Below are 16,702 nucleotides of genomic sequence, written 5' to 3'. Positions count from 1 at the left end.
TAAAATTTGTCAGTGACAAATGTGATCTGAGACTTCAGCTGTATTCAGGTGAGGTACTTCCTCAAAACAACATGCCTTGATGCAACCGAAGGTGCTTTTCTTAATAAATAGAAGGGTAATAAGAAGCATGCATAAACAGTTCTGTTAGAAAGCACCTAACAGAATTCCCATAGCAGGATATACACCTCATGCCAGACAGATCCCCAAACAAGTATGAAGAAATATTGACTTTAAGAACATTTGATAGGAGAGGGAGTTCATGTAAATAAAGAGAACAAATGTGATAGGGAAATAAATTTTATTTTCAAGCTTATCAGAGGATATTTACAAACAACGGGATGTATAAAAATATAAAAGTACTTGACAGTGTCCTTTTGAGGCTATAAAATTTTACATGAGCTTTTTTCTAGCATCATCATAGCACTATTGAATGAACGCAACTTAATTCATCTAGGGATAAGGATATTAAACACTATAACCTACTGCTGTCAAAGTTTGCAGTAAAGGTAGAAAAAAGGGAATAAAAAAGTCAGCTATTTTTATTCATCAGTGAAGAAAGTTTACTTCTAATGGGTATCTGATTTTTTGTGGTTCTTGTACTACTATAGCTTGTGGCTTCTATTGTCTGGCCCCATAAGTCTGCATATCTGCATATACTGTCAGGCAATCCACTCCAAAGGCTAACAGGTTTTTGTTTTTTTTTTTTGTTTTGTTTTTTTAAATACAACTTAAGAATAAATAGCGCATATAACTTCTTGGAGCACAGAGCAGACTTCATGGGGAGAGACATCAGCCAGGCCTTTTATTTTTTATTTTTATTTTTTAATTGTACCCCCTTCTTCTGCATTGTGCTTTTCAAGCAACTGAGCTGGCTTTTCTCCTCCCTTAAAAAAAAAATAAGGAAAGAAAACCTGAAGTGACAGCTCAAGTTCAAAATCTGAAGCTTAAAACCAAACTGTATCTATGCTATTACAGTTGGGATGGAAGATCGCAATGGCTTCACTGAAATTTGGTCACTTGGGTGGTAAAAGTTAGGAAAAAAACACTGCTTCCCTTGCCAACTGGGCCAATACTAGACTACCAACTTCATAGATGATTGTTCTGTCTCCACAGATTAAGAAAATAGTGCCTCTCTGAGAAGAATCAGTCCCAAAGCTTCACCTTAACGCAATAGCAAGGTTAAGGGACAAATTCTGCCCCTTTTGAATTCCTTTATATTGCTCTGACAGCGTGAAAGGGGAAGCATGACTCCCCAGTGCAGGAGTGGCACGGACCAGACTGCCATCAGGCAAGTCCCCTGCACAAACCTGAGAAAAACACGTGCTAGGAGAGAGGGTGGGACAGCAGGAAGGGTGGGAACACACTGCCCACAGGCAGCTGTAGGAAACTGCTATGCAGGCTGCACCAGAAGTTATGTGCAAAGTTCGGTATATCCTAACAGGGAAACCAGGCTTCATCTTTAATCAACTCAGATACATACAAAACGCGGTAGCAGTTAGATTAAGGGCAACCAGAAAAGGAACGGTAGGTTCAAGACGCAAACCTGCCCACAGGTACGTACTTCTGCAGCTGCCGCTGACTTTACTGCCAGTTCACTGACACTGCAAGCAGCTGCCAGCCCCAGAAGAACTCTAAAATGTTATGGGTATCTAACGGCTTGGAAGACATCTGCTCACCTACTTCCTTGCCTGAACAACAGTAGGGGGGAAAAATACTCATCTACACGCACAAAAAAAAAATGTTAGGAGAGAAAGGAGCTACCCCAAGGTCTCCTACTGCCTTTGCAGTTCAAGCCTGTATCAGTATTTTAAAAAGTATTTTAAACCAAGCACCCGTTAAGCAGCTTGGCACATCAGGGATATGTACAGCCATCCAGCACCTTCCAGCAGCACATATCAGTTGTTCCCACACAAAATATTTCATTTTTTCCCACTTTTAAATAGGATGGGGAAAAAAACCAAAAACCTCTTCTATCTGCTTATTATCCAAAGCTTCAAACCTCCTTGAAATACGATGAATTTTAACTGTTATACTCTCCTCCTAAGGAATCATTTCCAAAGAATATTGCTGCTTCCTCTCAATTGTGCCACACAGTCCAGTAAGTGGTTGGGAATCCATCAAGTGAGGCATCTGCAAAAAAAACTGAATTAGAAGTTGGTTTTGGATTCTTCATTCAGCTCAGAACAACAATGCTGAGCGCGGTGAAGAGGATAGGAGGGGCTGCAGGTAAAGGTTGGAAGGCAGAGCCCTTTCTCTTACAGTCCATCTGCCCTGGCAGAAGCAACAGGTAATTTTGTCACACCTAGGTTTTGAACAGAATTAAGATACAAGCTAGCAGGCTACAAACTACTCCTGATGCAAATCCAGGGAACCTTAAAAAAAAATTAGAAAAATACTAGAAAAATTTTAAATTTAGTTATTGAAAAACAATAGAAGAAAGCTGCATGTATTTTTCCCTATTTTTCCACATCCTTCTGCTAGAAACTTTTTCCAGAGTGAAAGGATATGCTACATCAAGTCTTGTGCTCTCTCTGCACTGCTTGTGTGGTTTTAAGGCAAAATGCCTTTGGTGTGCATCTATGACATGTGCCAGCCTTGCACAGCAACACACTGTTGTGGCTTATTGCTCTGTTTTAACAGACAAAATAAAGGACTAGCACAGCTTTGATTGTCGTCTCTTTAGATTGTCAGTCAGCATTTCAAGAGGAATGTAAGAAGTTACAGGATTTTCTTTTTTTTTTTTTTTGGTATCTGGAAAAAGTTCAGTTAGGGCAAAGACAGACATACATGCCTGTCTTAACAGCAGCAAATTACTCCTTCATCTCTGAAGCCATATTCAACCCCAAACCACCATGTTCTGCTATTAGCCAAGGTATTCTGCACCAATTTCCTTTTACAACCTCTTTTCACAATGCACAGTCTAAGAAGTGGGAGATGTATCTAAGTAACAGAAAACAGTCCTCTATGGCCTACTAAATAGGGATTAGGAAACCATTACAAAATTCTTATTGTGTAGGCTACAAAAAAAAAAAAAAAGAGGAAAAACACGCAAACCATTCAATCTGTACACATTCCACTTCGGAAATGGCTTTGTAGCCATACAACTTGGTGTAATGTTACCCAACGGGGCTTATCCCACTGTCCAATAACTACTCAGAGTTTAAGTCAGAGATGGAGAAAAGCTTGTTGGGCGACAGTCTATCCCCACGTCAATGCAGGATCCTCTGAGGCCTTGTACACTGAGCTATGTGTACAACATTCAGAAAGAGCGACAGTTGTTCCAAAACTTATCTTCAGTTTCTGTCTGGAGTGTCCATCTGTGCTGGAATTTAGCAAAATGAATAAATCAAGGGTCTTCTTCCATGTCATCTGGATTAGGAGCCATAATAAAATGCTGGGGGTACTCAAGGTTGTGTTCATACGCATGTTCTTTCCAGCGTGCATCATCACTCTCATGGGTAATGTAACGCTCTCCGATGCGTGTTTCAAACTCTCTGAGGTCAAGCCAAGTCTGATAATCCTAAGGAGTAAAAGATTCAAGGAAGCAGTTTAAGAAACGGAAGCCCTATTTTCCCAAAGATAAAAGTACAGAGACTAACTGCAGAATTTAATATAAATAACCACAAGATACAGCCAACAGGATCTGTTTAAATAAAAAGAGCACGTCAAAAAAGAGTTCAAAATGAAATTGTCTAGTGTCCAAGGCCATAAGACTAGAAATTCTGAAAACTCTTTGTAGCAAGACAGATACGTGAGTTTTAAAATAAAACTAATGGTATACATACACATATATGAAGTGACACTATTTCCAGTACCGTTTGTACTCAACATTAATTAGATTTTCCCCTTAATATCTTTTTAAATTGTTTAATGTATTTCAAGTTATTTAATACATTCCATTTCAATTCTCTTCTAAAATGACTACAAACTATAGCACACACTAGCTTGTGAATTTCCTTCAGCATGGAACAATGTTTTTCTCTATCCTGTTTTCAGTGGGGCTCCGTGCATTCCTCACTGTCTGCGTTCAGAAGCAGCAGAAAAGTGAAAGTGTCTGTTAGCATCAGGCAGGGAATAACAAGGAAAGGGGAGGGAGGGCAAGGAAGGGTGAACAGTTTTCCCTGAAAACAAAGCCATTAAGAAATGGGCACAATCCTGGAGCACAGAAAATACTAAGCTAAAAACAGAAATACTCAAGCCTCCATAGTTGTTTGTTAACAGGCATTAGTAGAAATAGTTTTGATAAGCACTTGAAGGATTTAATCCAAAAATCGTTATTCACCCACTATAAGCATAGTGAAAAAGGCAAATCATTTTACCTGTAACCACGGGTGACTAAGGGATTTGTCAACACTGAAACGTTTCCTCATCTTCACTTGAAGCAAATTGTTTATTAAATCAATGGCTGTCAAAGAGGAACATAACAATTACATTGTTTAAATACTAATCACATCTATCATCATTCACATGTTGCAGTGAAAGTGAAGTGTGCGTGTCCTACTGAACTCTTAAAACAAATCAAGCTCCTGAATTTTATTTTTACCTTTGCTTATGTTAAATGAGACCACAAAAAAACGGAATGGGGTAAGCTGTTTTTTGTTGTTGGCATTTTTCCCCCTTTGATGGAAACATTGAAAGCTTTTCAGAAGTGTCTAAACAAAGCTTGAGCATAATCGTACGTTCCAAAATTATGTAGGTACTTCCACTATTTGTATAATGATGTGTCATTTTCACATCTACCTGTGTTAATCATATATACATTAATAACAACAAAATTGGTATTAGAGAGGTCTGAAGACCAACTTTGTAAACTTCTAGATTGTTCAGATCTGACATTTAGATCCAGGTTTTGCTTTGCTTACTAATGTACAATACTAAAACTCCAGATTCAACTTTGAACAATTTCTGTAATTATATATTAGTTTAGATAAAGTATGTTTTAGGTATTCACCAAAGACTCATGCAAGATTAAACTTTCCATTGGGATTTCTGGGGGGTTTTGGGTTATTGATCCAACTCCCCATGCACGCTATTAAGTTATTACATCATTTTTTCTTGCTAAATCTGTTGGCTCCTTCTCTGAAGATGATCTAAAACATGGTATTTGACATTTTATCTTTCAGAAGTGTATGCCAGCTTATATTTAGCCATTCTGGCATACCCAGCAAAAACCAAACTATTAATAATTTTTGCACTCCTGTCTCAGTAAATCTTGTGGTTCAAGTATTTGAATGCATTGTCTACACATAAATATATAATAAAGTTCATTTCTTTACCTTCACTAGAAATTTCCTTCCAAGGATTTGGTGGGTACATAAATGCTGCATTTTGAATCTGATCATTTATATCCTCATCTTCATTAAATGGGAATGTACCACTAAGGCTCACATAGACAATTACTCCAACCGACCACATGTCCAGAGAGCGGTTGTAACCTTTACTCCTGAGCACTTCAGGGGCAAGATACGCAGGTGTCCCCACCACAGAGCGCCTGAAAGATTTTTCACCAATGATACGTGCAAAGCCAAAATCACACAGCTTTACCTGCAAAAGAAGTATATTTTAAACTGAGAAATCTCTGGCTGATCTCTGAAGTGTACTTCTACTCCCATCACATCCTCCCTCTCCCCCAAAAAAAAGTCAGGAAACAAGTATTTTTTTAATCTTCACTTACTTGAGGGAATGGCTCTGCTGATGCTAGTAGTACATTTTCTGGTTTTAAATCACAGTGCACAATATTCTTGAAGTGTAAATTCCTCAAAGCAACAAGTATCTTCGAAAAGGAAAGAATATTTTCAAAATAGAGCAATACAGTAATTTGTATCAACATAGTATATACGGGTTAATTCTTTAAGACTGTGCAAGTACTATTTTTTTCCAATCAATAGGCTGAAACTGATGTGGAAAAAAACGTGGAACTGATGGTTTTGTGTTGTGGTTTAACCCACTGAAACATTTTGATTTTCTTTTAAAATTTATTTTTCCCATCCCTATCTATCTTTTTGAATATTTTGAGTTTTGATGTGCATCTTTGGATACCCACAATGTTAAGCCTTAGGAAAGAAGGACAAAAAAATAACATTCAAAGTTCTTTCCACATTTATTCAACTGCTGTTAGATATACAGCCCCCCTGTACTATCTCTTACATAACTACACAAAAACCCCTTCTCCAAACTCCATTCTCACATAATTTAAAAGACAAATCTAGCCTTTCCTCTCAAGGAAAAAAGACTGAACACCAACCTGAGTGACCATGAACTTAGTTATTCGTTCTGGAAGTCGACTTTTCTCACTGGAAAGAATCATCTCTAGCATATCACCATGCAGCTTTTCCATCACAACAAAGACCCGTTCTGGGGTTTCAAACATACATTCCAGGTTCACGATCCCAGGGTGATGCAAATTCTAAAACAAAGTAGTAGAGGTACAGAACTAAAATATAACAGCATGAAATATTCTGAAATACACAGAAATAACGTACCACAGATCAAGAAGTAGCTAAGTGGATAGTTAGAAATGAAAAACAAAATGTTAGAGGCAAGAAATGAGCTTGAAACATACACGTCATCCCATGAAACATGCCACCTATCACTACTAAGACTAATTTATTTTAACACAAATTATCTATAATGATTAATTTTTAAAGTTGATACTCTCTGTAGTTTGACTGCAGGACATGCGAAAACACCACTTAGACTGAGTGGCCATTAGCAAAAAGACAAACATTTTCCTGTTGCCTGAAGGAGACAACATGGAGACGAAGTACATGGCTTCAGTGGATTCCCCATATGCAGTAGATACCAACGCCCAGTTATCAACACTACCAAACGGTCAGGAGTTCCCCCAATAATAAGATTCTCTCTTACAAAAAGACTCAGAAATCACATATACAGATCTAGGTATCAATTTAGAGCACCTACATGCATTACAAAATCTTAGGAATAGCTGATTTGACCCGAACTCCAAAACGATACAAAAATATCTTGGTACCTGGAGAATGGCTACTTCATTACGAAGCTGACTTTCCTGCTTAGTTGGAAACCTCATCTTGTCAATGACCTTGATAGCTACATCTCTTCCAGTCTTCCTATGTTTTCCTGAACAGAAAGTCAATGTCAGACATCAAAAGGCAGAAACAATTCACAGCTATAAAACATTACAGCAAAAATTTCTCTCTGGAGAAACAGGTCTACTTTGTACAAATGTACAATATCACTATATTTGTATTTAAAACTGCAGCTGGTATGTGAGTAACCAGGAGTGATCAACCTCAATAGGACGGCTGTAGATAAATTTAAGCTGGTTACAGTGCTGCTCTTAGATATACACGTTGACGTTAGATGTATTAGTTGGAGGTTTTGCATGTGCAAGGGACTCATACATTATGAAGTGCTACCTACGTGAGAATTTTTTCTCTCTTCTGTGTGAAAAAAAAAAAAAGTCTTCTCTGGTGGTTTCAGCAAATACCTTTATGGGCTCCATGTGCACAGAAGTTATACCTAATATTCTGCAGGAACTGGGGGTAATTATGTGCCATGAAGAAGAAAAGGTTAACACCCAGGAGGCGGTCTGTTGTCACCAAAAAGCTCTGGAAGTTTATAGTTTAAATAAAGCGCTGATAATGCCGATAGTATCCCTGCTGCAGCCTGCATCAGCTAAATAAGAAACATCCTGCAATACACACGATGTTTCAAGGGCTATCTGGGTAGCTGTAAATGCTCACTCAGCTTCCCCATAACTACTAAAACTGTTCTCTCTCACATTCAAATCAGAGAGGTTAATGGGAACACACACTGAAAGACCTTGATAATTTAATACTACACTAATACAGATAAAGTGAACCTGTACCAAGGAAAAAGAAAGCAGTTATCTGCGCAGTGAAAGGCCTGGAGGCCATTTTAGAAGCGATGATGCACACAGCTACAGCACAAGGCAGTACAGGGGATTGATTCTACCATCACAGCCAGGGGCAGGGCTTTGGAGAGCCTGGTGATGCCTCACCACTGACCCTGACAGGCCTCACCTGCTGCTCTGCAGTCAGTACTGGTGGCCAGGGCTTAGGCAGGGCAGAGGAGCTGCTCCTGAAGGCTGCTGCATGGAGCAGCTCATGTTCCTACCTTAAAGGTCACCACGAGTAAAGGCTTAAAATCAGGCTTATCTCCACTGGAGCAAGTGAGGCAGTAATGGAGACATCACTCAAGGACCAGAAGGGTTAACAAGGTTACCAAACAGAAATAGCAGAAATACCATCAGAAGACAAACACAAGGTTGCAAGAGAACATAAAACAAAAACACTAAACTAACAACATACTTAGCTACAGAAGCTAAAAGAACATGAAGAAAGATTAACAGAAAGGCAGCCTGAAAATTCCTTTTCTGATGTCAAACTACCTTTCAGGCGGGAGTTTAACATCAGTTAGAAACTGCCAAGAATTTTTCCCCCCTGTAAGTCTCTATTTTTCAGACCTTTCAAAATGAACTTAAATAGAAAAAACAGAGGGAAACTATTCTCACAGGAAGAAACACCAGTTGTATATTAGCATCCTATATTTTTTTGACTTACAGTTTGTAAAAGTGCAATGTTTGTCCAGAAGAGGATGGGGTTGAGGGGGAAAGCAACAATGGAAGCAACTTAATGTTACCTTTGTATTTCTTTCAATGACAGATTTTGTTATTATTATTTCAGTAATTCTATAAAGGTGGGGAGAAGACAATGCAAAGTTACCAGATACAGTCTCCCCAAACAGCAGCAACAGTTAAGCGCTGTGGAGAGCCAAAAAAAAAAAAAAGATTATATTCCCTTTTCTTGCTCTTTCAGCTTGTGATTGTATCTTAAGAAACTGTGTGCACGTCCTGTATGTTTTGAGACACCGTTTAGTGAAAAAGATTGAATATGATAAAAGCTTTTTATATAAGTATTTATGTATGTCATTTCATTGAATCATGCAAAACACCAAGATGAGGTTTATCTAAAATGCAGTTTAGGAAGTATATATAGAGGTAAAAGGAAAGCATAAAACTACTCTCTGCATTTATGTACATTCTATTCACAAGAAAAGAAGCATAAATCAATTCACAATGTGTTTTAGGAAATCCAAGGTGGGGCGCAGGGGGAACATGGCCTCTCAAGAATGATGTAAACTAGACCCTCAAATTGCATTTCCATCAAACAGTACTACAGTAATAGAAAAAAGTATTTAACTACAATATTGTCTCACAGAAAAATCATAGCCACAATATTTCCTGACTAGAAAGACAACATGATAGAAACAGAAAGGTTCCCACTTTTAAATCATTAGTTGTCCTTTTTTATTCCTCTACAGATTTATGGTTTGTGGTTTTCTCAACACTAGAGATGCAATATATGGTATTTATAAAAAAAAAAATATTAAGGAATAGAGTTCACACAACGTATTTCTTATATTTCTTCTTGTCATGCTTATACACTGTAAGCACATTATATGTTGCAATGGAAGGTTTTAAATAAAAAAGTGATAAAACTACATAAAAAGTCTAAAGCTGAGCACTCTTGACAAAGAATTCCTCTATTTTTTCCTGCTGACAAAAATTTGTATAAAACTGTCTGCATAAAGTACTGTGAAAAGCACAAACTAAAGCATGTTTTTCTAATTGCCTTCCTCTACTTTTCTCAGATACCTATAAAAATAATAGGTATACTCAACAGCCTCTTTAAATACATGACTTCTTACACGGTATAATACAGCCAACATAGGCTGAATTCAGACTTGAGATTGCTTTGTTTTAAATGTGGTCAAAACACAAAAATCCTAAACTGATTTTGATGCAATACAAAACTCTTAATACAAAAAAAAAAGTAACAAATACTATAAATAAAACCTCAAAGACTAAACCACAGTAACACAAACAAAACTTTTAACAAGATAAACTTCACCTAGACATTCTAGATACAGCTAAGCAAATATGAAAATTATATCAAGCAGTCACTCTACCTTAAGTAAACGCATCATGAAATGTAATATAATTTACCTCCATATACTATACCAAACTGACCAGAACCCAGCACTTCATCAGCAAATATTTGGTACACAGAGCTGATATCCTAAGGCATGAAAAGAAGAAATCACAAGTATCAGGCATAATCAAAGCGTTCACGAGCATATTACTTAGTACTGGCTAAGCTGTTCTTAAGTTTTACATCAAATTACGTAAAGGGTACCATCATTACCCCGAATAGAGTGGAAAGATGAAGAAACTTTCCTGGAGTGGTTCCATTTAACCACATTGTATACAGGGACATATATTAACAACCAACCAGTTGTGCTAGGTGAGTAGATTACTTCGCATTAGGTATATAATACAGACTTCTGTAGCTGTAATACCCTGTGGTGTTGCTTCCTCCTTCAGATACTATTATCAATTACTTTAAAATACCCAGGTAAATGAACATTATTATTAGAATGCATATGACTCACCACATTCTCCTGGACCTGGCAATTTGAAACAGAGATGCTTAGGGATAACTCTTCTGTAATAAAAAAAGATATAACAAAATAAGAAAAGTTAGGCTTTTGATAGTAAGAAAGAAAAAAAAAAAGACCTTTACTGCCTTCTAACCCAGTCATACTGAAAGGATTTTTACTGATGTTTTGCAAAAACATCATACTTGGAAACTCAAATTTCACACATTGATTGGATGAACAACTCTGGGAGTTTACCTGGGATTAACTGTTCATTTCTGTCATATCAATGATTATAAAAACAGTATGAGTGTGTACAAAATACAGAGCTGAAGAATCAAAAGCAATAGTGATGTGGCAATCATATCAGAATCCAATAAACTACTAAGAATTTTGGTAGTAATACAGAAAAATACAAGTAAGAGGACCAAGTAGATCCTTTGTAGTCAAATAAATGTGCTTACAGATTTTCTGTAGCTTTAAGAATTAATGTATAAGAAAAGGAAATAAATCAAGCAAAGCAAGTAACAGAAGACTTGATAATTTAGGAAAAAAAAAAAAAACAGTAAAACCCACAATGTAAGCAAAGTATTTCATGGATAAACTACAGAAGCCTTTCAATCCTGGGAATATCTTGGAAATATACCTTGCAAGTAAAAGCATCAGAAAAAGATGTACAATTTCTTTTTCAGCCTGCAACTGATGTTGACAAAATTTTCATTCCAGGAATAACATTAGGATGCACAGACAAGAAGAGATGCATGAAGGCAGAAAGAACCTTTTTCCTTTGACTTCAAGATAGAGGTCAAGCATCTCAGAAAATGGATGCCTACTACTTATAATGTTAATTTAAAAAAAAAAAAAAGCACAACTTCACATATGAGGTGAATACAGAATACTACAGATTTACTAGTACTTTGAAAAAAAATCTTTATCACCCTAAGAAGAGCTTTGTGCTTTAGAAACACTATTTCAGAGAACAAAAAAAATGTATCTGATTTTTGTCACCTGTACCTTATCTCAAAGAAGGAATTTACAGACTTAAGACAGCAACAAATAGTAGTTCTCAAAGGCACTCTGAACACTGCATCTGAAATACTGATTGGAATTACAGCTGTGCATATCTAGTGATTACTGCCCTCTATTTGAAGATGGTCAAGTCTGTATTGTAATAACAACACAGAGCACAAGGGAAAACAAAGAAACAAAAAAAAATGAAGGCATACTAAAAAGTTACTAAGGTCAAATTGCAGCAAGGTTGAAACAAGTCAACTAGAAAAAAATGAAGATACGGTTCTTGAAACTGTTTAAGAGAACACACTGAACCCGTCTGCACAAATGGTTACAGAACACTAAATACCTGCTTCCTCACTTCCAGTAGAGATTAATTTACTCCAAGCCAGTTTTTCAAAGTGTCCAAAATGCACATGAGTAAGGACTGAAATGCTGACATTTCTGAAGAAAACAGTAATGCCAGAAATCAGCATGAAATTTATACCACGTAATAGCTGACTGAACTGTTCCTCTGCCTTTAATCTCCCTGCTCCCATTTCAGCTCAGAAACATACTATAAAGCAACATCCTATCCCAAACACCAGGTAAAGGGTCAGAAAGGATTCTTTCTAATGGGTCAGACTGGAAGAGTATCCTCATTACTAATTACTTGCTGGCTAGAACATAGTCAATTTATACTATCTCATGCCTCATGGATATTTTGACACTACAAATTGCAACTGTGTTTGCAAGTCTCTCATCAACAGTAGGCTTTAGGTTTTAAAGAACAGGTATATATGTGTTTGAAAGTAATATTTTCTTATCAGAAGTGGCATTTCACATAAGTCCATGGACTGTCTGAGATACCTTCTTACAAATGTTTCTTCACAATAATTAAATAGAAATACCAGGACTACCATTTCATAGTTTACCACTGCAGACCATGGTTGTGTTTTAAAAAGTGCCTTTACCTAAGATTAGCATTTACATGCTCTTAACTGTTGCTGATGCAGAATGAGATACCAGAGACAGCAAAACTAATCTCAGGATCTCCAGAAAAAAAAAATATATCACCAAAAGGAGATTAAGGAGTAGGTGGAAGATAAAAGGAAACTAAGGAATGAAAGCATAAATGCCTGTACAGAACGTGCATGAATGTTGTTGCATGGAACAAGGAGATGTCTGAAGAGAAAGAGCACAGTGTGTGCTTCATGGAGCCTTGATAATGAATATGATCCTGCGCCAGAGAAAAAGGGTAGCATGGGCACAATATGAAGATTTTTTTTTTTAAACTAGTACCCACAGCTCAGCATAAGTTCTTTCCATCATTCGCAGTATTTACAGTTCAGCACTAACTCCTTTCCTTCTCCTTAGCTACAGACATTTTGCAATTTTATTTTTTAAATATAGGTGACAATATCAAATAGCATCCAATTTATACATATATGTAATCTGAAATAAATATATGTATGGAAGTTTATATTAGAAATATCTAAACTATACTCCCTTTTTACAACCAGCAACTACGCGTGAGCTCTCAATGCTCCTGTGATAAAGGTTTTGTAATGTGCATTCACAGGAGAAATCCAATTCGTAACTACTACTCGCTGCTACAACAGGTAAGAGATTTGCCCATATACCCTCCGCAAACTTGAGCGTCACTTCTTAGAAACTGGTGGAAGATTATGGACCCAATTCAGCAGAGAATAGACAAAAATATTCCATTCTTCGAAAGTACTTTTCTGAAAAGGAATCTGTAATTTACAGCTTCAGAATGAGTAATAGTGCCTTGTCTGCCTGCTTACTGTGATCTTTTCCTTGTCCTGCAGCAGCGCAAACGCTAGCTTGAGGAGTGACTGGCATCAAAGCCTGACGAATGGCTTTCTCCCAGCCCTGAGCTACGTCAAGTCCAACTCCGGTGGCAGCAAGAACAGGACTGTGATGACTGCTGCCATTGTTTTCGCCAACAAAGTACACCATCGTGTCAGTGATGATCTCAAAACAGTATGGGTTGCTGCCCTGCACCACGTTTGAAAAATCTCGAGGCTGAGTCACCTGGAGAATTTCTGAAAGTGGAATCTCCTGAAGAAAAATATTAAAGATTAAAAAAAAATGAATATGCATATAATACTTAAATACACTGATGTTCAGAACTTAAAGTATTTGCAGACAAATCAAAGCACATGCATGAAAATGCCAAAACCAAAAAAAAAAACACAAGCTTTGTAACTAATGTCAAACTGTGGACAACCACTACCCACCCAGAGCTTTCTGAATTCCTGTATACATGCCTAGAGAGACTGTCAGCCCCACCACAGTTCCTTCCATACAGTCACCATTCTCTTTATAACCTGCATTTATATTCAGCATGACACACTCCACCCCTGGCATATGAGCGATGCGCAACTACAGAGTGACTATTTCCCACCCCCTATAGTTTATACAGCTTAGCTAGAGAAGAACATGACAGGGAAAAAAGTGAAACGAGACAACATTAGGAAGAGGATGTGGTTATGTAAGCTAGCCAAAAAGCACTGCTTCATGTATCTGAATCATTTTGGGTAAAGATTCTGTTCCATATAGATCTTAACTTCTTTCAGCTCCTCTACCTCGCCAGCTTAAGATCATGGTATGAAGCAGTACAGAGAACAGATCTGCAGGAAAAAACGGTTTTAAGTTGACACTAGTTGGAGAAGGACATTCCACATGTTTGGAAAGGCGTACAGGTGCACGTCACTTGCAAGAGTAGTGAACAAGCAGGTGAACACCAGGCTGGCATTATGGGGTTAAAAGACAGCAGCTGATTCAGATGAAGAGCAAATAAACATAGAGGTAAGAACTGAATTTTCTAACAGCAAAGACAAATAACCTGATATTCAAGCAGTAAAAAAGAGGGGCAAAGGGGCAAGTCAAAGGACTAAAAGCAGAGACAGGACGGAGCAACAAGCAAGGAACATATTTTACCAGCTGTGTTTTGAACGCACAGGGCAATACAAGTATCAGGGAGGTCTGAGAAGAAGAGACTGCATTGGTCAAGATAGGGATGAAAAGGATCTGGGCAAGTTTAGCTGGGCGTACAGAGAAAAGGCTTGATCTTAGAGATGTTATAAAGGAAGAAGCTGGAAGATTTGGACCCCCACCTAAAGGTGTAAGATAAGAAAGGGAAAAATCCTGTTTATACATTTCAAGACATTTTCTGAATATTCCACCACTGAACACATTAATATATTAGCAATATAACATACTCATTGCTCAGCTTCATTTATGCCAGGCTGCACAGCAAATTTTCCTCTAAATCTTACTTGTAACTTTCAGTTGTACAGTTGGGAATTTCATTTTAGGAACCAGGAAATAAAATATTTAAGCATGCAAACTTTCACACACTTCTTACAGAATGCAAAAATCCTAGCCTTTAAATAGACTCACTGCCAAACACGTTGCCTAGTAATTGTGAAGAAAGCTCAATATGCAAGGCAATTCAGGAGAACAGAACATGTAAAACATAAGAAGAGACATACTCAAGAGGATTAAAACAGGAGCTGCAAGCAGCTTCAGAGAGTTAGTCTTGGTGCTTCCCACTTACAAGCTTTGGCCAAAATTTGACCTGTCATTCATAGTTTTGATTAAAAAAAAAGATGAGGAAAATTGAGATAATGCTTATTATACTATTCACTAGGACATATTTCAAGTCCATAAAGCACCTGGAGTAAATCAAGTGCAACAGTTATTACTCATCATTAAGTACCTTGTAATATTTTGTTCCAGATTCATTTTGAAACAGGGTGAGGCATTTGCTGTCCAGTCTCCAGTAATGTCTTTTTCTCTACAAAACGCACAGTACAAAAAGGAATAAATCACTGGCAGGACTTCATTTATCCAATTATTTAAATTAGAAATGCTTTAAACAACTACGATAATCAAGTACAGTTAATCTACAGTTGCATCTTAGGCTAGATACATGAAAAATACTTTGGAAATGCAGGTTTTTTTATGATTATTTTTTAAAACTCAAGAAGAGACTCACAGAAATATTTCCACAAACCAGAAAAAATATAACTTACCTTACTGTGACAGTAGTGACAACAGTTGTTATCTCCTACAGGAAACACCTACCCACACAGGTTTCACTCCAGGTATATGTACTCACAAAACCTGAATTATTTTCATTTAGTAACAATTATGGGAGCCATGCTTTCTCCTTCCATGCCCTCACAACATCATCTCATGGGTTTAAGGACTGAGCAAGCCTACTAAGTCCTTAATCGTTTTGTCAACACAAAATTCTAGAAGGTCAAAAGTGCACAGTGGCAAGAAAGACAGATTACAAGACTCAGGTGGACAAAATATCTTGGGGGAAAAAATAAAATAAAAATCAAGACAGACTAAAATAGCCATTTTTTAAGAAGTCTCCACCAACGAGAAGTACCTTCTCCACAAAAAAAGCAATATGCTTAATTTGATGCACATAATGTCCAATAACCTTAAGCACAGGAACATTCCTCAAAACAGAAAAGCATGTGAAAGCTAATATGGCCATATGGATCTAACTTCCTTTGCTTGCACCATGCTTATATAGTTAAAAACACTTTTTTCTGCAAGAAAAATCAAAGACCCCTAGCTCTGGCCTACGATTACAACATTTAGAAACTTAATACCCTCATTAATACCAAATGCAGAGCTTAAATCATGGTGAAGCTAACAGCACCTGTAGGAGTTCAGCCAAGAAAACTTGGAGATGAACAGAACCCAATGGAATTCCAAGCCAGCACTGAATGGAAGCTGGGTGAAAGCGTAAGGGCAAACCCATTCTTTTGACATGTGTGTTTTTTTTTTCTGAAACATTAGTCAGGGAAGACCTGGGGAGAAGAACGTTTATGGAACAGGTTGGTAAGTACTCAGGGATACAAAATATGCTTATACTGCATACTGAGAAGGGAAGGGCTCAGAGTGAGGAAAACAAAAATACAGATGATGACATGGAAACATCTCCGTATAAAGTGCGAAATACATTGTTATCCAGGGTCAGCAGGAAGTATACGGATATTGCTGGTAAAATGAACATCTTTGGAACCGATGGAAAGCTAAAGTCATTTCAGGAATAAGAAATAGTCTAACATTGCTGAGAGCAGAGTGATCAATGAAAATAGCTGATGTTGTAATGCTTAATACAAAGCTTCCTCCCATTAGGAAGCTCTCTCAAATCTTGCTTGGCTGAAGGGACCTTGCTTTGGAACAGAATACTCTATTTCATTTGCACCACCTTTTTGGT

At 37.3% G+C, this 16,702-nt stretch overlaps 1 protein-coding gene across 5 annotated transcripts in view; it reads right to left on the bottom strand.

The window, feature by feature from the left end:
- Window positions 1–281: 281 nt before the first annotated feature.
- The window catches only part of PRKD3 (protein kinase D3), a 40,505-nt gene continuing 24,084 nt past the window's right edge, over window positions 282–16,702 (bottom strand). For all 5 annotated transcript variants that reach the window (XM_050709995.1, XM_050709996.1, XM_035560879.2 and 2 more), the window contains 10 exons: window positions 15,179–15,256; window positions 13,239–13,515; window positions 10,456–10,508; window positions 10,010–10,082; window positions 6,992–7,098; window positions 6,245–6,406; window positions 5,675–5,773; window positions 5,277–5,544; window positions 4,320–4,405; window positions 282–3,520 (listed from right to left, as the gene is read on the bottom strand). In XM_050709995.1, the coding sequence (XP_050565952.1) occupies window positions 3,347–3,520; window positions 4,320–4,405; window positions 5,277–5,544; window positions 5,675–5,773; window positions 6,245–6,406; window positions 6,992–7,098; window positions 10,010–10,082; window positions 10,456–10,508; window positions 13,239–13,515; window positions 15,179–15,256 (1,377 nt within the window). In that variant the 3' untranslated portion in view covers window positions 282–3,346. The remainder of the gene's footprint in view (window positions 3,521–4,319; window positions 4,406–5,276; window positions 5,545–5,674; window positions 5,774–6,244; window positions 6,407–6,991; window positions 7,099–10,009; window positions 10,083–10,455; window positions 10,509–13,238; window positions 13,516–15,178; window positions 15,257–16,702) is intronic.

Source organism: Cygnus atratus, chromosome 3 (assembly GCF_013377495.2).
Source record: "Cygnus atratus isolate AKBS03 ecotype Queensland, Australia chromosome 3, CAtr_DNAZoo_HiC_assembly, whole genome shotgun sequence".
NCBI classification, from domain to species: Eukaryota; Metazoa; Chordata; class Aves; order Anseriformes; family Anatidae; genus Cygnus; species Cygnus atratus.
The sequence above is the reverse complement of the archived record's forward strand: the minus strand, read 5'-3'. Positions and strand labels throughout refer to the sequence as shown.